Source organism: Xiphophorus maculatus, chromosome 11 (assembly GCF_002775205.1).
Source record: "Xiphophorus maculatus strain JP 163 A chromosome 11, X_maculatus-5.0-male, whole genome shotgun sequence".
In the NCBI taxonomy this organism is placed as follows: Eukaryota; Metazoa; Chordata; class Actinopteri; order Cyprinodontiformes; family Poeciliidae; genus Xiphophorus; species Xiphophorus maculatus.
In genome coordinates, this window is record NC_036453.1 from 20,995,877 (window position 1) to 21,020,748 (window position 24,872).

General features: G+C 38.1%; 2 protein-coding genes and 1 long non-coding RNA gene across 4 annotated transcripts in view; all 3 read left to right on the forward strand.

The window, feature by feature from the left end:
- The window catches only part of gria3 (glutamate ionotropic receptor AMPA type subunit 3), a 93,125-nt gene that overhangs the window by 45,719 nt on the left and 22,534 nt on the right, over nucleotides 1-24,872 (forward strand). For both annotated transcript variants that reach the window (XM_005806626.2, XM_005806625.2), the window contains 7 exons: nucleotides 15,206-15,259; nucleotides 15,445-15,606; nucleotides 16,491-16,658; nucleotides 16,949-17,053; nucleotides 19,919-20,026; nucleotides 21,613-21,819; nucleotides 23,784-24,157. In XM_005806626.2, coding sequence (XP_005806683.1) covers nucleotides 15,206-15,259; nucleotides 15,445-15,606; nucleotides 16,491-16,658; nucleotides 16,949-17,053; nucleotides 19,919-20,026; nucleotides 21,613-21,819; nucleotides 23,784-24,157 — 1,178 coding nt within the window. The remainder of the gene's footprint in view (nucleotides 1-15,205; nucleotides 15,260-15,444; nucleotides 15,607-16,490; nucleotides 16,659-16,948; nucleotides 17,054-19,918; nucleotides 20,027-21,612; nucleotides 21,820-23,783; nucleotides 24,158-24,872) is intronic.
- On the forward strand, nucleotides 9,702-11,187 carry LOC111610159 (piggyBac transposable element-derived protein 3-like). The gene is made up of 2 exons (XM_023342960.1): nucleotides 9,702-10,040; nucleotides 10,149-11,187. Exons 1-2 carry the CDS (start codon nucleotides 9,848-9,850, stop codon nucleotides 10,625-10,627), a joined length of 672 nt encoding a protein of 223 aa, XP_023198728.1. The 5' UTR covers nucleotides 9,702-9,847; the 3' UTR covers nucleotides 10,628-11,187.
- On the forward strand, nucleotides 12,643-13,243 carry LOC111610160. Its single transcript, XR_002753530.1, has 3 exons — nucleotides 12,643-12,792; nucleotides 12,876-12,988; nucleotides 13,061-13,243. It is a non-coding gene; the product is annotated as an uncharacterized LOC111610160 (long non-coding RNA).

Here is a 24,872-nt window from a genome sequence, read left to right on the forward strand (position 1 = left end):
AGCAGAGCTGAGCACCCAGAAGCGCCCTGGAATTACAGTCCAACTAAAGAACACGGAGGATCACGGAGTCCTGAAATCATTGGGTTTTGTCAATCTCTTTTTGGAATCTGGTTGGATTGTTTTTAAACTCTGAACTGGCAGTGATGCTTTTGGTAAATACTTGCTATTTTCTCTGGACTTTCAGTTGATGAGAGATGTCGCAAATTGGGACGTGTCAGCTGTATAGTGATTTTGCCAAATGCCTTGCATAGCAAAAATGTGCAAATCTGCTAATGCAGCATAAAAAGACACAGGCATTTTTTTTATTTCGTGCTGTCTGACATTAAACAAGACTAAACTTTGTTTTAGAGTGTGTTAGGATTACCAAAGATAATTATACGTGCTAAACAGCAGAATTACAGGAGATTTTTTCGTTTTACATTCTCCAAAGTGAGAAGTTTGCATATATGTTAGAATTTGGTAACGTTGTCTTTTAAACTAAACAACTTGGGTCAAACACATTGGGTGTTCTCAAACAATCTTCTCACAATAGTTTGCAGGTATTTTGACCCATTGCAAAAAAAAATTATTCACTAAGTGAAATTTATATAGATTAATTACACACAGACTGTTGTTTTGACGCCTTTATTTCTGTTAATTATGATAATTTTCTGCACACAGTTGAAGACAACGCAACATTAAAGATTAAAATATCTCAAAGGACCAAAGGAAAAAAAGATTATTATATATACGAAAAGTATGTTGAATAGCAATAATAACATTGTTCATTGTAGATATACTTTTAATCTGATAAACAAACCTCATTGGTGGGTATTTTGTATGGTTTTGAACATGAATGAATGTAATCTTTGTGTATGTAAACTTGTGATTTTATAGAAAAGTTTTAAAAATATTCTCTACAAAATATCTCTCTCAATATTCTGGCTTTCAGCAAATAGTGAATAAATGAAAGATTTTGGTAACTCCAAATAACCTAAAACCAAATTTAGTCTACGTAGTTTAGTTTAGTGTACTTACTAAAAATTAAGCAATTGTTATGGCTCTGTCTTTCTAAGCTCGACAGAGGCAACCGTGAAATTCCTTTTTAAGTTAGTTTTATTTTCAAATAACTTCATATAAAACAGTTGGCAAGACATAAACTCGTACATTAGTGCTAATTTGTTTCTCCCAGGAGTTATTAGCTGAAAACTTGCCATACTAAAGGATGGCACATCTCTAAGGTCCTTTGTCTGGATGGATTTTCAGGTACTGCTTTATCGGCTGGAGATATATTTTGGACTTGTGTACAAATTACATTTTTTTGCCAGTCTTGGAGTTGATTTTGAGATCACAATTGAAAAATTAAACTTGTCTGGATACAGACTAAATGCGGCGGAAATCTAAAGAAAAACTTTGAAAGACCTTAAGACATCCTGCTCTTTTTATGTTTGCTAAATGCCAAAATAAGTAGTTAAGAGATCATTTTTAAACCAATTACTTTTACAATATAGCCTGTTATATTTTTATGCTAACAAAAGAAAAGTAAATTTCCACTTCCTAATATTATTTAAGAAATTGGGAAATTTATTAGGTTTTTTTTTTATTATTTAACAGGGGCTGCAGTGCAGTGATCTTCTGCCTTAGCAACAAATTAAATATACAAATATTATCATGAAAAGTGTATGTGTGGTGCACCAGCTTCTACTATACTGCCTATCAAATATATCACAGTTACAAGACCACTGTATGAACATAAACCCTAATTTTCTTTGGCTTCACCTTCACATCAAGAGGACAGGCTTCAGGCTTCTGAAACAGTTCAACTTTGAGCGTAATAGAGGAGGATTTAGCACTAGTTTGTTTGTTGTCAGGCATCTAAAGAAGACCCTGGAGAAGTCTGCGTTAAAAGCAAATCCAGGAAAAAGAAACGACATCAAACGCATTTATAGCAGGAGAGTTGGCAGGCAGGTGTATAGCTACAACAAAGACTTTAAGAACATTACAGGTTTGGATTTTCCTATTTATTTTATTTTTTATTTTTCAGTTTTTTTGAAACTGCTGCTCAGTAAGAAAACTGTGATGTTTAAAATTATGCTGCTGGTGGGCTACTACAAACAGAATATTCAGCAGCTTTGAAATGCACAGAGGGAAACCATTTCTTGCTTAACGGCTTGTGTTATACTGAAATAAGTTGATAGATGGTAAGAGTAATATGTTTTTTTCTGTACTTCTGCAAACGTGCTGATGCAGGCAGAGATTTCATTATGCGTTGCTGCCAGGTTTTGATTAAAGATTCAGCTTCGCTGAGGGTTTCCACCGAGGTATTTGAAGCAACGTTTGTCTGATATGTTGCCATGTCCTTCTTCCTCTGTAACCAGGTCTGTTAACAATTAAATTCCTTTTCTCATCTTGCCCAGTTTTTGAGCATCATAACTGTAATTAGATTATCAGTGTAACAGGACAGTCATTGACTTCAGGATGTGCGCTCTAGTTCTGAATAAGTCAATTCAGTGTAACGGAGAAAAGCCACTATCTGTGAGAAGAGAGGCAAATCCTCTTTGAGACACTCGGGCAGACATCCAACTCTGCGCAGGACTGTGGCTCCAGCCTGCTTAATTAGAGTCAGTTCCCCCAGGAATATTTAGGTCGATTGTCCTGCAGCTCAGCCACGCTTCAGACAACACGATGGGCGGGAAGAGCCCTAAAGATGGACAAATCCAGAAAACCTGAAACAAATGTGGTCTGAACTTCACATCATGCGTTTTACGCATCTTTATGCAGTGAATTGGTTCTTGTTTTTCCAGCCTGAACATCTCATCCTATAAAGCAAAAATATTAGGAGACTTGGCCGGTAAAAGGAACAGAAGTAAACCAAAGGTTAAATTTAATGCTGGTTTTCAAGTAATTATTTTTAGAAGTGCAAAATATCTGTTTTTTGTGTGAAAGAAATTAGCTTTTAGCTGAATTTCTAACAAGCAAGCTAAAAGTGTAACTTTCCTTTAGTCAGCTAACCGGCAGTATGCGGCAACAAGTTACTCTGTTGTTTTACATGGCCAGATAAACTCTGACACTTTATTAAAGTTGTGAGAAACCTTTACAAAAATATGTTTTTGGTTGTTTTTTTTTCATATCTGTTAAAACTTTCAGTATATCCTGACTGTAAAACATGAAACAGATTATCTGTGAAGAAAATTGAGCTCCTTTGATTTCTCTCTGTACCATCTGCAGGGATAATCTGCTTCTTGTCAAAAACAACCAATCAGAGCCAGGAGAGAGGTTTTAAAACTGTCAATCACACTTATGTATGCGCTGCTTAAGATTAATGTTCTGCAGAAGCTAGTGATTATGGAGAAACAACTTACCCTTATAGAAAAACTGTTTGTCTGCCATCACTGGTGGCTATGCTAACTAGCCTGAGTGTTCATGGCAGGCTCTGCTGTAGGAAAGGAGCACGTACACAAACATGATTGACAGCTCTAAGACACTCCTCCTGGCTCTCACCATGGGGATTTGTCCCATTTCCCCTCCTCCTGGGGTCAGATTATGGGGTCTGATGGGGCCACAGACCCCATCAGACCCCATAGTTACAGTAAATATCAGAAAACGGATCAAAAACACCAAAGGTTTAAAATTTGACACCAAAAATAAATAAAAATAAGACAGAGATATAAAATCAAACAGCATCTCAATGCTGAGATGGTTTGATCTTAAGCACAAATTCACCATTTTAAAGACCTCAGGATGAGTACTGTTATAAATCTGATTTGACTAGACCGGTGGCCCTCCGAGGATATCTGGGATGATCTGAAGAGAAGAGTTTGAGTTAAAGTAATCGACTCTGTTTTGTGATTCAGGCATCCTGTTCGAATTCTTGCCAACATGGACTGCAGAGATAGCTGTGCGGCATGGGGATTTTGCTTTCTCTTCCATTTAATGAACATTAAAAATTAAAAGCAAGTGAGTTTAGTTGATGCCTACTTCAGGACCTCATATTGTTTTAAGTTCTGGAGTCTTCCTTTCTACTCTCTGTTAGCAATAGCTTTTCAAATAGCTCTCTTTTAACCAAGGCTCTTCTGGTCATGTAATAATAAATGAGTAAGTCTGTTAACTGTGGTGAGCGATTTTTACGCAGGCAGAAAAAATGTTTTGAATCCAGGGATTGCTGAAACTGGAGCATCAGAGTCCTAAAACTATTTTTCATACCCAGATGCTTTTTTTTTTCCAGAACAACCCGGCCATCAGAGGGGAAGTTTACGGGTGTAGTAAATCTAATAATTTGTCATAAGAATATAAAAAATAAGTTTAACAACATATTGATATAAGAACAGAGACTGATGAAAAATGTTTACAAAACAAAATCTGAGAGCTTGGATTTAGCAAGGGAAAAATGAAAAGGAAACATATTTGATTTATTAGCATATCAGATCTGATTTGCCTTTGAAATTAAAACTCGATTTTGTAATTGTTTTTGTTTTTTTGGCTGCTGTTAGCAGTTTAAGAATAACATATTTGTTTGCATTACTAAAGGAATGTGTTCTCAAAGAGGGATTATATAGAACTACATTTTACAGCCAGACTGACATGACACTGTCATAAATACGACACAACACCTGTATGAACATCTTTGCTTTAAAGTGTCATTATTTATTCAAAAATGCAAAGTGGGCAAATTTAATAGACTTTTAATAAAACTTTTAAAGCTTTCATGACAACAGTCATAAACATTCATGAAGACTCCTTCATGTTCATGACAGATGTTGCCATGTCGGTCTTATGCACACCCCTTCACATAAAATGTTACCAAATAATTAACTGTTTAACATTACATTATACTGACCACGAGCAAATTTAAAACAGAAGAATTTTCACCACGGGGCAGTAGACTTACAGAACATAATAAATGCTAAATGTAATTGAGAAAACATGAAAATAGTGAAAATTAAGCATCTTCATTCAGATAAAACCTTTGCATATTTAACTTTGACTTGTTTTTGTCTAGAGAAATCCTTTAAAAATGTGACTTTTTGAGGCTCAGGGTCTCATCCAGGTTTAGCCCAATCAAGTTCGGTGAAAGTCGGTTTGAGGTAGTTTATCTGATTAGCCTTCACACAGCTTTTTAGAAACTTTACGTGAAGGTCTTTTCACCTGTCACTTTTCAATCCCTAATTTTAATTGTTTGTCATATTTTCTGTGAGTTCAAAGGAAATTTATTCAGTGGTTATAAAGAACTGCCTTAATGTTAGCTATATGTAACTCAACCCACGTACAGTAAATATTTTTTTTTGACACTTACAAATTAATAAGCATAGAAAAAAGTCCAACAGCAGCTACAAACATTGAACCATCGTTTACCTCCTCCGAGATTAAGATACTAAGAGAATTGAAATAGACTTATTTACTTTTTATGTGCTGATATTGTTTGGACGCGCTGCCAACTGAGCGCAAACTAATTAAGCTGTTTGGGAATTTTTGTTTTCACTCAAGTCACATCATTGATTGTTCTGAAATTAGTTACTTAAGTGAAAGAAAAAGTGATAAATGAAGCAATCAAATGTGCGTGAAGCACTACAGAGTCAGCATTCATTGATTGAGGATATAGTGTCAGCTTTTACTGACTAAACCGAGATGCATAAAATTTATTGGATTTCCATTTTATTAGTGAATCTGAGCTTTTGAAGCTTGCAAGAGCTAATATGAAGCATTAAACTGAAGTGCTTTGTTTGCGCAATTCCCTCTCTAGTTCCTTGTTTTTGCTTGGGGCACTTACAATAAACACCAAATGTTTTCGTGTTATTGTACACAATCATCTTAATAATCCTTTATTCTATAAAGAGAACATTGTGCATGTTTCTCTGTGTGGATTATTTGCTCGTTTGGAAGTGTCTCCTAAGATTTGTAGCTAGTCTCTAGATACCGCAGCTTCATTAAATGTCACTTTGGTCACTGCGACTCGCCTCTCACATGACTGGAAAGCAAATCAAGAGCTTCTTCAAGACAATTTGGGAAACAATAAGTCAGAGAAGGTGCTGGGAATCTGTGCTTGTGTTGAAAATTTATGATGTGCAACTTCAAAAGTGAAGTCTGAGCGCAGAATGTTGAAACACAATGAAATCAGTTCGTATCTGTGAGAGAGGTAATTGGATTTATTGTTGAAATTGCTCAAAGCTATAAAGCTGTCGTGGGTTCAGCCTCGGAGTATCAAGGACGGTCCCCCTCTAGAGACTGCTGTGAGACGAGAATAAATAAAGGGCTTTAGGGTGCAGAGGTGTAAGGAGAAAACAAACTGGATGGGGAGCGAAGACACTGAACGCAACGCAGTGCCTTGCAAAAAAAATATTTATTCATATTTTGTCATATTATGACAGCGTATCTATTGGGATTTTATGTTGTTTTATGTTGATTATCGCACAGATATTTACCTATGAGAGCACTTGTTTTACAAAATGCTTTGCAAATAAAAATCTTAAAAGTGTGTTGTGAATTTGTATCTCCGAGTCAATACATTGCAGATCCAGGGTCAGAGCTAGAGGTGGTGGCCAGTGTTGTCCTGGAAACCGGTTGGAAAGCTCAGGTGTCATTGAAGGTGACTGATGGGTCACTTCACCCAGCATTGAAAGATTTGCGATTAGAGTAAAAGATTTTTTGGGGAGGCGTCTCGGGGCCCTTCGGTCACACGTTCCCATTTTATAACAGTCCACAAGTAGCGCTTATCAAACGAGACGAGCAGCGAGGGAGACGTTGAAAGCATGTTTGTTTTACCAGCATGTGAATAAAAACACACAGGGAATTGTTGCAAGTTTGACAGACTTGCAAAACGGTTGAAAGCTGCACTTATGAGGCCAATCTTTGTAATTAGAGATGTCCACTTTAGACTCTTCTGCTTACACACTGTAAAAAAAGTCAGTAAATTTACGGTACAAAACTGTAAAAAACCAACAGTTTTTGACCGTCGTATCCAAAAACATTGCATTACCGTAGAAATTACATGGAACTACCGTAAGTCGAAACTGCAAAGAAAGTCAGTAAATTTACGGTAAGAAATGGTAAAAGACCAACAGTTTTTGACCGTCGTACCCAAAAACATTGCATTACCGTAGAAATTACATGGAACTACCGTAAGTCGAAACTGCAAAGAAAGGCAGTAAATTTATGGTAAGAAATTGTAAAATGCCAGCAGTTACTGACCAGAATATTCACAGCATTATACTGCCGTAGAAAATACATGGCATTATCATAACTGAATAAACATATATCCTAAATAATTGTGACAGTCACGAATGTAGAAAATACAGAAATATAGTGTAAAAATATAAGTAATTGTAAAGTTCTTAAAAAATTGTAATATTGCCAGCAGTTAATTACCCTAAACTTAACAGTAGCAATCAGCCAAAATTACAAATTTTGCTGATGTTTAGATCTACAATGTAAAAGCGTAAACAAGACTGCAAAATAATTTTTTACAAAGAACAGAATGCTGGTGTGATATTTTGGTTTCTTTTTTAATAATGCCTTTAATACACCAAACTGAAATCTCAGCAGTAGACCAGGCATCGATCTGGCGATCCACCGATTGCAAAGCAAACTCCTACAGCCAACGCCACCATCATTTATGAGAGCATTTGATCATTAACATTAAGAGAACTGTATGTTAGCCCCTCTTGCTTGAATGAAGCTGAAGTTGGTTTCCAATTGCTGCTTCCAATTTGGGAAATGGCTAAAGGGCAATTCCACCTAATTTTTCACTGCAATCAGCATCTTTAATTTACTCTAGCTAAAAAACTACAACACCTAGACTCTTCAAATCTGGACTAGATTATTCTCAACTCATATCAGAATATTTAAAACCAAGTGTGGGATTTGTAAAACCTTTATCTGATTTGTGAAACTTCAATAAAGAACAATTCTAGTGTTATCCAAAATCATACAAGTTGTAAAGTCACCCATCATTGAAGTTTCACAAATCCCACACTTGGTTTTGAATATTGTGCTATTAGTAGAGAATAGTCTAGAGCAGGGGTCCCCAAACTTTTTCCTGCGAGGGCCACATAGCTGTTCCTTTCTCTGCTCGGGGGCCGGTCTTAGTTTTTGGAGAAAGATACCTTAGAAACTTATTGTCGGCGGGGGGGGGGGGGGGGGGCTGTTCTGTCTTTGAAACTGTCGACGGGGGGGGGGGGGGGGGGGGGGGGGGGGGGGGGGGGGGGTTGCTGACTACGACACATTCGCGGTCGCTTTTAGATAGATTTTTACCCAGAATGGAAAAAACCGTGAGTGAAACGGTGACTGGGACTGACTAGTATATATTTGAGGGAAAGTTAGTTTAACATCTGCTCAAGAGCCCCCTGGTGGTTGAAGAGAAATCCACAAACCAGAAAATACAATATATGAAAAAATACACTGAATGCTCTCTGGTATGAGGAGGCGGGCCAGATCCGGCATTGCCAGACCAAATGACGCAGGCCGTAGTTTGGGGACCCCTGGTCTAGAGAGTTTTTCATTTTGTAATTGTGATAAATAGTAGGGTTTACAGTAAATGGAGACTGTTATTTGTCATGTAAACAAATAATTATCTAGTTTGCATTGCTGCTTGATCCTTCAGCATCAGCAGCAAGATTCTTTTAACTCTGTTCCTGTAGTGGTGTCCTGAACTCAACACAGTAAAGTCACTGTGCTAACTAAGGTTGCTAACTAGGGTGCTGAGAGCCCAGTAGGCCTGGTCCTTGTCAAGATGCTGCTACTGTCTTTGAAATCAAATTTCTGCTATTTTTGCACGTTCAGGAGGAGAAGGGCAACACATCACAGGTGAGTCCCTTTCACGGTTTCAACTGAAGTTAGCTAACTTTAACCAACTGACAAAGAAATGTGTAGTTTCTGAGCCATGCTGTTTATGTACATGCACTGCAGCTAGATATTTTTACTATATGGAACATTTAATCTTCACAGATGCAACACTTCCATTAATGTTTCTGTAGGAACGGCTGCATAGATTATATTTCTGGTCTACTTCAGACTACATGTGCTTAAAGTTATTGTTAATGGCAGAAGCAACTTTTTCCAAGTTTGGTTCAATAATTAATTTGAATTACTTTGAGTGTGAAATGTTCATGCATGCAAGTTAAATCTCTGAAGAACATGTTAGCTTTTGTTTCAATACTTTGGTAATACTTAGAAGTATAAAGCTTGGCATCAGAGATATTATTTAATATTTTCCTTTGACCTCTTGACTCTCACACCCAAAATACTTGCACTAAAGTCACTGGGTCCATGACAGTTGAAGGATTTGAAGATAAGAGAATTTAAATATTAATATTTTACAGCTTTTCTCAGTTTGGGTGCATCTCTCAGAACAGAATTGAAATTCTTAAAACTACCTGTTCAATCTTCAAATTACTGTGTCACTTCTGCACATCAACAAATTTGTTTTGCAAGTTTTGCTTTTGTACATCATGTAGCTGGTTATGTACACTTCTATGCTTTTATAATTGTAATTTGCTTTTATCGTCTTGATCAAAATATGTTAACCCTCCTGTTGTCCTCGGGTCAAAATGACCCGCCACTGTGTTAAACCCCCCCCCCCCCAAACAATCCCCTAAATGTAATTTTTTTAACTTGAGATTTTAAGACTTTTCCTAGATTGGCCCAGACAATAGAAAAAGTTCAGTGTTGCTTTTATTCTCATTTCCATGTAAGCTGTACAAAAAAAGGTACAAAGATGGTCTTCAGGTCAAAATGACCCGTGAGGCAAATGGAGTTGAAATCAAGGTCACAGAGTTATTTACAAACCATAAAATGTTACAAAGTTTTAGTTGTGTCTCAGATCAATCAGTAGCAGAAGTGAGCAGAGAGTGGAAGGCCAATTTTCCGAGCCACAATGCCAGTCAAACTCTTTCACACCTACTCAAGACTGATGCGATTTGATGACCGTGAATCAAGACCAGCAAGACGTATGACAGACAAACTTGCAGCCATAAGAGAGGTATGGGACAAGTGGGTGGAGCGGTTGCCCTACCTCTACAATCCAGAGCCTGATGTAACAGTGGATGAGCAACTGGTTCCATTTAGAGGTAATCTGTTTTCATATTTGTAATAAAAGTGATTTTCACTATTGATTTCTTTGACTGTTTTCTGTGACACTGATACTAATCACTGATGCTAATGTCTTTTGTCCAAAGGTTGTTGTCCTTTCCGGCAGTATATGCCCAGCAAGCCAGCAAAATATGGGATCAAGTCATGGGTGGCTTCTGAATCAAGCTATGCTTGGAAAATGCAAGTCTATACTGGGAAGTCAACCAGTGGATGCCCAGAGAAGAACCAGGGGTTGCGAGTTGTGCTTGATGTGACAGAGGGACTGAGGGGTCACAATGTGACATGTGACAATTTCTTCAACTCTTATGAACTCGGACAGCAGCTCCTGAAGAGGAAGATCACCATGGTTGGTACAGTTCAAAAGAACAAGCCTGAGCTCCCACCTGCACTGCTTGGGTCAAAGGAGAGAGAGGTCTTCTCCTCAAAGTTTGCCTTCACACCCACCACCACTCTAGTTTCCTACCTCCCAAAGAAAAACAAGAATGTAGTTCTTCTGAGCACACTGCACAAAGACGGCGACATTAGTGACCGTGAGGACAGGAAGCCAATCATCATCCTGGAATAAAACCGAAACAAAGGAGGTGTGGACAACCTAGATAAGGTGATTGGAGCATATAGCTGCAGAAGAATGACTGCCCGCTGGCCCCTGGTCATCTTCCACAACATCATTGATGTGTCCTCCTACAATGCCTTTGTGATTTGGATAGAGATCAACCCAACCTGGATGTCTCATAAGCACAACAAGAAGAGGGTGTTCCTGGAGCAGCTAGGAAAGGCACTTGTAACTCCACTCATTGAAAGAAGGAAGCATGTCCCCCACACAGAAGCCTCAGCAGCAGTTGTGAAAGCTATTCAGAGTGCAGCAGCTCCTGATCAACCTGAGGATCCATCTACCACAGCCACTTCCTCAGCTAAGCCAAGTAAGAGGAAGAGATGTCAGTTCTGCCCTCAGACTGTAAAACACATACTGTGTGCTGCAGGTGTAAGAAATATATCTGCAAAGGCTGTGCACTTGCATACTGCCCTACATGTGCCAATTAGTTGAATGGGTTATGTTATTTTTCATATTTTTGTATTGTACATCCTCTTGTTCACTGGAGAAAAGTAAAAGAAAATTAGTCACTGTGATGAATAAAAATGCATTCGAAACTCATTTTGCACATTTTTTTTCTTAAGCTATAGAAATTCAAGTGGAGAGGGAAAAGTCAAGTATTCACACATTTTGTGGTGAGTGACAATATACAAGATAGAATTTGGTGTTTAAAATTCAATTAAGCTGCTTATATTGGGGGTTTATTGAAGACGGGTCATTTTGACCCGGAGGATAAAGGGTGTATACAGAAAATGAGGACAACAGGACAACAACGTGTCTGTGTTGAATTCTCAACTTCCAAAATAGCATCAGTTCATTGTGTAAGTCTTAACATGCATAAGTCTTAAAGTTGTCATAATGTGAATCATATATTAATTAATTTATATTCTATTATTTTCTAAATCTGTCCTGAATTGGTAAATTGCTCCCAAGTGAGTCCTGAGTTTCTCTAACAGGTCAGTGTATGAACCATTAGCTCAACCAACGATCAACCAGTTTTCTGAAACAGATTGGAGGTGCATCTTGTGAACCATCAGTTGGCAACATTATGCTCTATATAGTCAGAACACAACACAATGTTACATGTCTGAGAACTGATGAACAAGTATCTGGGCAGAGTGAACAGCCAGAGAGAAGAAGAGGAGTGAGGCTGAGGAGGAAATAGTTGGGAGGAAAGCAGAAGAAGAGTCAGAAGAGGCTGAGGACATCTGCCAGTTTCCATCAGTCCAACATCAGGACATGGCTGAGACCCACAACATGATGCTGATGGAGGTCCTCCCACCCTACTGTTCATTCCTTAACCCCACTGAGGAAAAAAGATTCCTCAGTGGAGTTAAGGAACAAAGTGACTATGGAAATTAAAATGTAATGTAATTTCTACAGCACTGTACAGTTTTCCTTGAGGAGATTGTCCTGTGGCTCCTTTTCTACTTTTTTTGTTCTCTGCATTTCTGTCTTTTTCTTTCTGAATCACCATGGCATGGTCCATGAATAAATTATAGCAAAAGCGTAAATCAGTGTTTCTCAATCCTGGTCTTCAGCGTCACCCTGTCCTGCAGGTTTAGGTATTTCCCTTCTGCCACACACCTGAATTGTATCTCTGGATGATTAACAAGCTTCTGCAGTACTTGATTGTCATCCAATCATTTGAATCAGCTGTTCTGGAGTAGAGGCACATCTAAAACATGCAGAGCAGGGGGGCGTTGAGGACCAGGGTTGAGAAACACTGGCGTAAATGATCCTTTTGTAGTCTCTTCTCATGACTAATCGATTTGACTGTCTTATCTGTACATAGAGAGACTATAACTTATTATTTTGAGTCACTGATATGTTAACAGACAGGATTTTAAGAGCTGAACTAAGGATTTTGAAAGCAAACAAATGCTATTTTTCCTGTTTCTACAAATTGTTTTGAGAAATGCGCTTACTGTTTTGTAAATGCCAACAATGACTCGAGAAATGCACCAAAAGTGACTGAGAAAAACTAACCTAGCATAAATTGTCTCAGCTGTATCAATTTGTTTGCCTGTATGAAAAGTGTTCACATTTACAGCTTTGTTTCTGCTAGCTTGCAGGAAATGTAACTTACATAAATGGTTGAAGACAACCTATTGGCCTTCATGAGACTCAGATAAATGGTGAGTATCTATTTCATAAATTGCCTAAAACAGTTATATTTGTTTTTATTTGTTTTTTGTTTGTGTATTTTGTCTGGTTGCAGACCAGAGGATCACACCTGTTGACAACAAACAAAGGTTTAACTACTGAATTTTCAGTCAGAAATGATCACACCACCTGGTTGAAGTACCTGTGTCCATATGCAAGTCAACAAAGGTGAAACAAACATTTAAGCGAATAAGATGTTCATGTAGTGCATCTTTCTAACTTTTTCTTTTTGTTTTCCAGCAGAGAGGAAACACCCGATTGACAACATGCGAGTCTCAATTTCAACCTGTGACTGGGAAGACTACAACCATCCTGAGCAACGTCTGATCTCAGCGACTTGTGACTCTCAACCCAGAACAAGAATCCTTTTATCACCATTTTGTCTTCTACAATATGTTATCTCTTATGTGGACACATACTGTTTGTTTTGTTTTTGTTTTCCAGATCTCAGTAATACCGTGAGGAAACTGGACATAAAATAGAATCAGTTCTTTTTTTAACTTGACTTTTTAAATAGAAATTGTTTCTTTAAGTGGATTACTCGTAATCTGTATTTTTGTTTAATTAGAAATTATTTTCTTTATAACTTTCTGTATAGAAATGCTTGACAAGTTACACTTCCTTGGTTGTTGTACTATAATTTGTATGGTAAAATTCTGGTAGGAACAGAGACCAGTAATTTACCATAAGTTTTTTTTGGGGGGGAGGGTTTACAATAAAATGTCAATATATCATACAGTCTGGATGTGTTTTTCACTCATGTAGATATTATGCCTCAGTCAGCATGACCGTATTTACTACGGCAAAACCACATTTTATTTTTTTTAAAATATTTTAGGAAGTACGGTATTTTACCGTATATTAAAAATACGGTAAAATCCTGCATTTACAAAATACGGTGACAAACTGGCAGCTGTGGTTGCCAGAATTTTACCGTATTTTAAAAATACGGTAAAATCCTGCATTTAGCAAATACGGTAAAAAACTGGCAGCTGTGGTTGCCAGAATTTTACCGTATTTCAAAAATACGGTAAAATCCTGCATTTAGCAAATACGGTAAAAAACTGGCAGCTGTGGTTGCCAGAATTTTACCGTATTTTAGAAATACGGTAAAAAACTGGCAGCTTTGGTTGCCAGAATTTTACCGTATTTTAGAAATACGGTAAAAAACTGGCAGTTTTGGTTGCCAGACTTTTACCGTATAAAGACGGTAAACTTCTGGCAACTCAGCTGCCAGTTTTTTACCGTAAAATGAGGCCGTTTTTTTTTACAGTGCAGTCTTTGAAACAGGCTGCACCATCCACTGTTTAACATTAGAACTACTGGAGTTCAGCTGCACATCAAGCACTAACTATAGAAAAAAAAATTAAATGGCAACTCAATATTAAACAAAAACCAAACAATTCACACAGATGTATCGATAACCAGAGGAATTACCAGAAGTGTTGCAATGGGCCAAGGAGAAAAATAACTGAACTGTTGCTCAATGGTCCAAAGTCCTCTATTCATTGTATTTTATGTGGAAAACAAGATGCCACATTATGGACGAAGAATGATGTAAAGAATCAGAGTTTTGTTAAGAAGGTCATGCCAGAGCCAAGACCTGATACAACTCATAATGTATAACAGGCTCATAGGGAATCTGATAACTGTAAGAGATTAACTATAAGCTTTAGATTAATTTGCAAAGCATTTTTCTTCATGCAGAAAATGCATGGAAGTTTCAACATGACGTGAATACTTTAGCTCCTGATTTACATTAAACAAATTGTGATCTTTCTATTGCAATACCTCAAAACGTCACGTTTAGGCTATCCTAGCAGTTTGAATGTATCAAGCTGTGGAGGAGTGCAGAAAGTAAAAAAAATAGATAAATAAAACTTTCCACTCCCCATGGCGTTTTTTTAAAGCTTTATTCTCTGTAATACAGAGAAATAGACTTTTTCAGGAGTTGAAGTTTAAAGAAATCACTGAGCTTTCTCCGACTCTGCTTCGTCCTACAGGTGATTTCACAATGTTTGGGTTCAATTAAGTCTAATGTTCGACTGAGAAGAAGCAGACTGCAGGAACTCAGGCAGCTGCAGAACGAGAGAGGGAGGCCTGCCAGAGCCATGACCTTATTTTACATGTTGAAGTTAATGGGAAGGAACAAGCACTGTCATGGTGGTTTCTCCCCACCCTGCATGGGCCCATACAGCACACACATACACAAACAAACAAATTTGCTATCATGGCCCTACTTGCCCCTGTGTATGTTGCTTGAAATGTTTTTGTTTTTGCTTTCTTTCCGACATGTGTTTTTCAAATTAAGGGACTCTGTCATTTCTGATTCATTGCTTTGTAAATGTTCTCCACCTCACTGTGTGTATTCTTCCAAAACCGAAGGTGGTGGCCTTAGGGAAGAACACCAGGGGATACCACTATATCGTAGCCAACCTGGTAAGAGCTAGCATAGACTCAACACACAATAATGCTTGGTGTGATGCAATTAAGTAAAAATGAATGTAACCCTCACATTTAACTCCACGGCAAAAAGTCACACAACTATGGCCACAATAGAAAAGCTAAATCACTTTCTAAAGTTTCTTGCTTTATTATCAGCCAGTCGTGCTTTTTGCTCTCAGGGGATCTCCAACACGAGTCTGGACAAGGTCTTTTCTGGTGGGGCCAACATCACAAGCTTCCAAATCATCAACCCAGACAGCCCCATCGTGCAGCAGTTCCTCCAGCGCTGGGAGCGCTTGGATGAAAGAGAATTTCCAGAAGCCAAAAACACTCCACTGAAGGTCAGCGAGGCATAGCTGCCGATACTGCAGATGCTTTTATTTATGTTCAAAGGCAGCGTTTCCCCTATTGCTCGTTTTCCGAAGTACAGAAGTTTTAAAGTAACTCAAGAAGTATTTTTTCCTTATTGATTTGCTGAAAAATGCTTTGATGACCTGTGCCCTGAAATTCAATGGATTGTCTGTTTGAGCAACACATAATTGTGAAGATCCTTTGTGATTTTAGCTTTTTTTTAAACAAATATTTTAGAAGAATCTGAACAGTGTTCCATACATTTGTATTTAGCCACTTGTTCTGCAAAAGGGCTGCAAGACCTTTAGGTGTCTGTTCCAACTTTAGACATCTGGACACCAAAAAGCTGCCGAACGATGCCCAAATCAGTCAGATAAGTTAGAAAGCAACTGTGGATTTAAATTTTCAATTCTCAGATTTAGTGGATCAGTCAAGCACATAATCGTGCATTAATATAAACCACTGCATTGCAACTCTGATTGTACGTTTAGGGTTGTTGCTCTGCTGAAGACTTCTGTAGGAAGTAGGTCAGACTGGATTTTTATTTGGGGGTATCAAAGTAAATACAACACTTCAGACTTTCACCGGTAACCAATTTTGTAAACCCTGTGTCCTTTCCTTAGCACAATTATGTGTTGATTGATTGACAGACATAAAAACAGACACATAATACACAACAAAAAATAAAAAGAAAACTTGTTGCTTTTTTCCCATTCTGTGGTTGTCATGAGACAAAGTGTGAAAATGTTCTCTTTGTATGAATGCTGTTTCAGTGCACTGTACTTGTAGCCACTCGCTGTGATGGTGCAGCGCTGCGTTGGGTCACTGTGACGTCACGTCTTGCTTTAAGGTTCTCGTTTGGTCTATCTCTCAGTACACATCAGCACTGACCCATGATGCCATCCTTGTGATCGCGGAGGCCTTCCGGTATCTTCGGCGCCAGCGAGTAGACGTGTCACGCAGAGGAAGTGCTGGCGACTGCCTCGCCAATCCCGCTGTGCCTTGGAGCCAAGGCATCGACATAGAGAGGGCACTCAAAATGGTAGGACTGAGGAGAAGCTTTGTCTTCACTTCTGATACATTCTGAATGTCTATTTCTTAACTTTTTGTGTTTGATTATATCTGGTGCCATTACTTTTATCACAAGGGAAGACTTACAAATAACAACTCTTGATAGACCTCTGCTGCAAATGGAAACATTATTATCATTTTTTTATGTGCCATAACAAAACATGCTGAGTCTCGTATAACATTTTCTGCCAGGCTGAGTGTTTGCCTTCTTGCTGTGTGCTCAGAACAGGTGTGATAATTGTTTTCTTGGTACAACGGCAGGTTCAAGTACCAGGTATGACAGGAAACATCCAGTTTGACACATTTGGGCGACGGTCTAATTACACAATTGATGTGTACGAGATGAAGCCCAAAGGTCCCAGGAGGGTAAGTGAGCACGTAGCGTCAAAAACAATCATAATTTAATTAATTCTAAATGAGTTTGTTTCTTGAAGGACCAGCATATGATATAACAATCAGCACTGTGTGCATCGAGTCATGAATAGAAGGAAGTGTAGGACACCACTGTGGTTTGTTTTCTCTTTCCTTACTAGCTTTACAGCTGCTGGCTGTAGCTCAGTCTTGCAAATCCTTCTTGTGTCACCTGAGATGCAATTTCCTCAAAGATTTTGATTTGGAAATTTTCCTTTCAGCTAAAAACAATAGCCTGGTGTAGAACAAAAATAGAAATTATTAATAGAGAGTATGCTACCCAGCCCAAAGAATAGCTTTCACACCATAATATTTTTCTGCAACCACATTTAGCTTTGATTAGTGAACACATTTGCATGTGATATTGTTTAACTAAGCTTACAAATGCAGTTTTAACAGCAATTTCTTCCATATGAAACTCATTTACAGGTAGAGCTTAATAATCAGTATTGTTTGTTTCTGAAATAATGTGCAAACAATCTTATAATTAATTCGTTTTTATTGCAGTAGCATAACTTCACACTTAATAAAGAGCCTTTAGTTTGTGCACAATTTTTAAAAAATCACTGCTGGGATAATTATTATATAATTACACCATTGTAATTACCATTAGCCGATTTGTAACTAACTTGCCAACTTTACTTGCTTAGTGTCAAAAGTTGTTTTTTTAGGTCAGATAGTCTAAAGGTTATGCCGTGTGTCTTTTGATAGAGTGCATGTAAAGAATTTGCCGCTGCTCCTACTTTGGGGAACTGAAAGTCAAAGCAAATCTTGCTTGTTAAATCAAATGTACAGTGTCCAAACATAAAAGTATATTTTCTCTCTATCTAAAACTCAATAGAAAAAATAGTATGCTGCCATTGTTACCCACAAATGTAGGCATGAGTTAAGAACTTCAGCTCACATTAACATTCAGCTGGAGCTTTTCCATTTTGCCCACAAGCTTGGACCTTGAGCCTGGGATTGCTATGAGGAGCTAGCAAACAAACGCCTGCTACTAGGAGCTGCACTCATTTGGAAAAGCCATTTAGTTTGTTAACTTGACATCTGTAACAGACGTCAATGCTTGTTAGTTAACATGCTGGACAGCTTCTTTATAGCACTGACAGGGCTGCTGTAGAATAAAGTCAGCTTGCCAACGGTTTGCCTGTAAGCCACAATCAACAGTTAGCATTAAGACCGTCCAACAAACCCATATGTGAATTCGAAGACATATTTAGGTTGAACCTTTACACACATTAATTACATTTTAGCTATTGGTTTTGAGTGCAGTGGTTGTGTTTGGGATATTAAACATTAGGCAGGCCAAAGGCATGAACAGTGCTGTCTAGAAGATGCTAACTCTAGCGCGTAGCTACAGTAGCTCTATGACCCTGAAGGCCCCACAGAAGCTGACAGCAAAAGGGAGCGGCCCCATAATGTCTGTGCAGCTCAGCTCACAAGACGTCGTACATCAGCAGCCCCCTCATGTCCCGTCTCAGTGTGAGATGATATGCAGTGACAACAGAGTGTCTGCAGTGTATTATTTCCACCGGAGAAAAAAGAAATCTGAAATAAACAATGCAGCTACCGGAATCATCTCAGGGTAAGACGGAACAAGGCCATTTTTATGTCCAATGATGCTCTCTGTTGCATGGTATTGTTAAAGTAAAACAGAATCACTACATTGCTATATAAGGCATTATATATATATATATATATATATATATATATATATATATATATATATATATATATATATATATATATATATATATATATATATATATATATATATATATATATATATATCTAGGGTTTTTCCTCACTGGTATTAATTTTATTCATGTTTGGTTGCTTTAGTGGTGCTGGTTTCTTGTTATGTAAGAGAACATTTGCTGAGCCAGGAATAGATTACTCCTACTCTGCTGAAGTGTAGCCCAGGTGAAGTGAGGAGTGCAGCTACAAGCTTTTTATTAAATCATAAATCAAGGAAAACCAAACTGTCTCCAGCTGTACACTCGGAGCGGAACAACACTTTACATGCTTGGTGGCGCCACAGCAGGCATGAGAACCTCTAATAATACAAGTTTCCACACAGACACACAGTGATTAGTGACTTTAATCATAATTATTTATTTACCTACAAGTATTTGTATATTAACTTCACCTGGCTTTTTTAAGTTGATACTCATGTTACACAGATTTCTGTCGCTTTTACTGAAATTCATTGTTTTTACCTTGAACAGCACATCGAGTTAATAAACAATTGTTTGAAAATATGCTTTTTTAACATATTTGACCTTGAATTAAAAAAAAATTATAACAATTGATTTAAGTTCAAATCGAAACACAACAGTTAGCTTATTCCAAATCCAATTAAAGTAATATAATAACAATTATGATATGAATATTTATAATTGACATGAGCAGAAATATAAACAGCAATATGTTTTATACAATTTTTCAAAATATCACTTCTCTTTGTCAATCTGTTATTATAAAGTAACGCAAGTGCAACAAGCTGCTCCACTGTCGCTTATTAACGAGTCAGCGAGGGAAAAGTCTGATAGCCTTCTTTATGCCAGGTAACTGGGAATGTGCAGAAACATGTGGGGAAGGGTCAAAGATGCATCACTTCATGCTCCATACAACAAACGAAAACGTTTCTTATCAATAGAAAGACTTGAAATCATTAAAATGCTATGACAAAAAACTTTTATGGTTTTTAAAAATAACTTTCTAAAACCTTGGATCATCCTGACAGTGGGAATCAGCCCACTGCAAAATGTGCTTTCCACTTCCTGTGATAACTGTGAACCCTCTGTGTCACTTTTTCAGATCGGCTACTGGAATGAGTACGAAAAATTTGTATATATTATGGATCAGCAGGTCACCAACGAATCCTCTTCTGTGGAAAACCGAACAATTGTGGTCACTACTATTATGGTACTCACTCTCAAAGCAGGTTCTAAGTGTTTCACCATAAGATTTCTGCCACTCAAGGTCAAGGTGTCCATTGTTGCAATCTGTCCTGGGAGGGTAGAATTATTTTACTTTTCAGTTGCTTTCCATCCACTCACTACATGTTGAAACAGTCGACTCACAAAGAGTGTTTCAACTGTATCCGTGTGGGTGCCAAAGCATTTTGGTTTTTTTATATTACAGTGGGCTGTTGTAGTAGTGACATCACAATAACGGCTTTGGTAAAGACTAACTATAAAGATAGACATCATCTTATTCACATTCAGTGCGTACGTAAGTAAAAATCTTTCCGCCTCATTAAGTAATTTGTCAGTGATGGTGGTTTACATAGAGTTAAAATGATCAGTAGGTAAGGGAGGGTTAGTTGTTTTTGTTTTTTTTAAATAGACCAGGATGAGGACCAGACACAGCGCTAGCAGCGACATTAGCTTTAGGTTAGAAATCATTAGCCATTTTTAAATGTACGATAAGGTGCTCCTTATCGTACATTTAAAACCATGGCTTTCTCGTTCCTTCTGACTTTGTCTATTTTGTCTGCATCTTAGGCAAATTCAGAATGTAATAGTCACACATTCCCATTTCAGCCTCTGAAAACTCATTGTCATCTCAGCTAGAGTGGAAGTGCTATTCAGAGTGAGAGAGAGGAGAAGTAGTAGTGTAGTGCCATTGCGTTATTGTCTGTCAGGCATGCTTTTGATTTAAACAAAGACAGCTGTTATTTTAGACACATCACAGTCATCTCATTGACTTCACGTTGCTTTTTCAACTCTTCATAACATTAAAGAATGACACATATTCGATGAAAGATAATTCTTTCATGTTGCTTTATAAGCACTTGTGCAAAACTGTTCCACATCAGCAGATGTGGAATGTGATAGCCGGTCTCTTGGGTCAAATAACCTCTGAAAAACATGTACATGCCATGTGATACAGTAAATCCCTGTTGATTAAGACCTCAAGGTGACATTGATTCATCTTTAATGGCTAACATGTTTTACAATTTGGGGTAAAAAGATGTTTTCTTTGAATCTTACAAGCAGTGGTGATGTGTATCTTTCAAACTATGTAGTTTAGACAACAAGCAGACAGACAATTACTTCTCTTAGAATACTGTGGTGGAGATACTCTGATGTGGCTACCAGTGGTTACTCGAGCAAATGCATTTTCTATAAGATGAAATGACTTTAATGTCTCGGATGTCACTGACGGTTACTTTATGAACTGGAAATGTGCTCCATTCAGCTCGTCCTACAATCTACATGCAACCCTTTGTCCAATAAGCATTTCCACACATTTAGATAGCATGACCAAGGTCAACAACCTAATCCCTCATCCTGCTCACTCATTCATGTCCTGTCCTTTTGTAACATGCCTGAGAAGTGTTTGAACTTTTTTTCTATGTGTCCCACAATTGTTTTTGTGTTTTTCGCCTTGCCTTGCATGCATGCATGCTTATTTACCAATTTAGGCCTTGTGTGACCCATGAACTCTGGCCGCTGTGGATGTGCTGTTGCTTTCACTGTGAACTCAAAACTATGTCTAATTAACAGGAAGCGCCGTATGTGATGTACAAGAAAAACTATATGCAGATGGACGGCAATGACAGATATGAAGGCTACTGTGTCGATTTAGCTTCTGAAATTGCAAAGCATGTGGGGATAAAATATAAGCTGTCGATAGTGCCAGATGGAAAATACGGAGCCAGAGACCCGGACACCAAGACGTGGAACGGGATGGTGGGTGAACTGGTTTATGGGGTGAGTGTCTGCCTGCCTTATTTATTGGTTTTTAAAAGAGAAATTCAAGTCAGTAAATGCCAAACCAAACAATTACAATGCTGAAAAACAACATGTGATTTTGTCATAGTGTTTTGCACAGGTATTCATACCCACTGTACAATTTATTTAATTGGAATTTTATTTGACAGAACATTAAGTAATCCAGAAGTATGTGGTAAAATATGTGATGCATGGTTTACTTTTTATATAATAATAACATGAATTACCCTAATATTCCTGATTAAACTCAAGTGTAATCAGACGTCTTCAGAAGTCGCCTTATAAGTCCATATTTTTGCAGTTTTTTTCTCAGTATAAATCCAGCTGTTTTGACACAAGAACAGAGCAGATGGTTGAGGGATAAAGTTGAGAAGTTTGCAGCATTGTTAAGTGACAAAACAGTATCCCAAACTTTGAACATCTGACAGAGCTCTGTTCAACCCATCAACTGAAAATTGAAAGAGCACAAACTTTCCCAAACTTGATTGTCCACCTAGACCAGGGATGTGGAACTTGGTATCCTACCAACCCTTAAAGGCACATCTGGTGTGTTGAAGCCAGATGTGCCTTGGCTTCAACACGCCTGGATCAAATCATCAGGTCATTAGCAGGACAGATTTTTATTTGTAAAAAAAAGTATAAACGAAAAGCCTTTGAAAGCCACGGAAATCCTCCAGTACAGATTTATGCAATACTTATTTAATATTCGTCTGTGACACAAAAGCACTGAACTGTGTGTTGGAATGTCAATATTTTTGTGTTGCATGAGAATTCCTCTTTATAGAAAAATGCTGAACAGTTCAAGTAGTCCAGTTTTATTCTCAGTGTAGTACTGACTTTCAATCAAGCTTTCATGACTTGAAAATGAACTGGAACTGTTCCATATTCTATCACAGAGTACACTTGGCATCGTAATATTAATTATGTTCATGACAAAACTTTATACTTTATCCACGTCCTCCACTATTATGTCTGATGGTCAGCTTCAAGGTGACCGAAGATGTGGCGTTGGTATACTAGTAAATTCAATAATGTTTACACATTCCATGAGAAGGTCTGTAGAAGTACATTCACTTTGTCTACAAGTGAGTGACTTCTATGTAAAACCTTTTTGAACTCTGAACCCTAAAATCTACTGCGCGGTTCTTATCGTGCAGCTCAGGAATAACTTACAATTGAACTGGCTCTAAAAAAATGAAATGCATCTTTTATGAGACCTCAGCCGCTGAATGACTAATGTTGGAAATCCAACTCAGAAAAGCAGACTTTAAAAAAGATGTGCAGGCAAACTGTCACTGCAGAATTCCTGATCTGGCTCTCTAGCGTCTGCAGTTGTGTCAATGTCCGTTTTAGTAATTTAGACAGAGATGCCCCTTTGTTGTAATTAAAATGGCTATGAGGAGACCTCTGTATCATCGGTACATTTTATTGCTGTTTATCAGCTCCACAGCTGATGAATAGCCAATGGAAAGCAGCTTTTGACTGACTTCATGTTCAGCATTTGTCAGTGCGGTCTCTAATACTAATTGCATGTCTGAGGGGTTTTGCAGAGGATCTTTCAAGGCAGGTTCTGGATTTATGAACTGCTTGCATCAGCTCCCCCTCCTCTGTTTTCTGACTCTCGCTTTGATTCACGACAGAGATTTGGATTGAGACAAAGACATTAACCAACACAAATGCTGAGTGACTCATTTCCAAATGGCAGATTTGCTCCGACCGGCTTTTTAACATGTCTGTTATTCAATATATACTTAATTGCTGCATTTCTGCAGGTCCACGCTTTTTACTCTGTGAATGCATTGTAAAGCTGCATTGGTTTGGTTTTGTGTTTAATCGATATTTCCTTGAAGCGATTAATATTTAAAGCCGTGCTTGATTTTTTTTTTCATGGTTTCTCCTGCAAGTCTAACTCCCTCCTGATGTTCCTGCTTCCATGTTTACAGAGAGCTGACATAGCCGTGGCTCCTCTCACCATTACGTTGGTACGGGAGGAGGTGATAGACTTCTCTAAACCCTTCATGAGCTTGGGAATCTCTATTATGATTAAGAAGCCTCAAAAGTCCAAGCCAGGCGTGTTTTCCTTCCTGGACCCACTGGCCTATGAGATTTGGATGTGCATAGTGTTTGCCTATATTGGCGTGAGCGTGGTACTCTTCCTGGTGAGCCGTTTCAGCCCCTATGAGTGGCACTTGGATGAGAACGATGAGGCCAAAGACCCTCAGAGCCCCCCTGACCCTCCAAATGACTTTGGGATTTTTAATAGCCTGTGGTTCTCCCTGGGCGCCTTCATGCAGCAAGGATGCGATATCTCACCAAGGTTGGTTGTTGTGTTTATTCTCCACCACTTCTCAGATGCCCTTTTCATATCACATCATCTCATTGCATTTTATAGTCCCGTACATGCATTTCCATCCTGCAGCGGTGCATATGGGTTATTTTGAGCGTTGCTTTTTCTCCTCTCCACTTAACCTCATGCTCCATTCCGTTGCCCTTTCCTCCCATTTCTCAGACCAAGAAGCCTTCCTCCTCTGTTCACTCATTTGTTTTGGATCTGCATGCTGGCAGTGATGACCTCCATCCACAAAATAACTTATATCCACCATACTGAGGGCTGTAAAATGCACTGAGGTCATTGCGATTCATCCAAGACACCAGCTTGAACTCCTCACGATTCTTGGAGGGCTACCGTGTTTTTGCTGCATGTCTCATTTTACGGTCATCATCTTGGCGCATATGAAGTATTTTGTGTGAAAAAAAACAACCCTCATTGTTGTATTAAAAAGACATCATGTGCTGCATTTTCATCCAGTCCTTCACATTTCCACCCAGCTATTTCTTCATTTGTTATAACCTTGCTTGTGTTGACTTCTTCTAGAGGATTCTAGAAGAAGGATTTAACATATTTTGTTTCTTTCCCAATCATTTTAAACAGTAAATAACCAGGTTTATCAGATATTTTCATATTACCTTATGAATTATGTTTATATTCTTGGGAAAGATGGCAGAGGTCATATGTTCTGTACAGACGGATG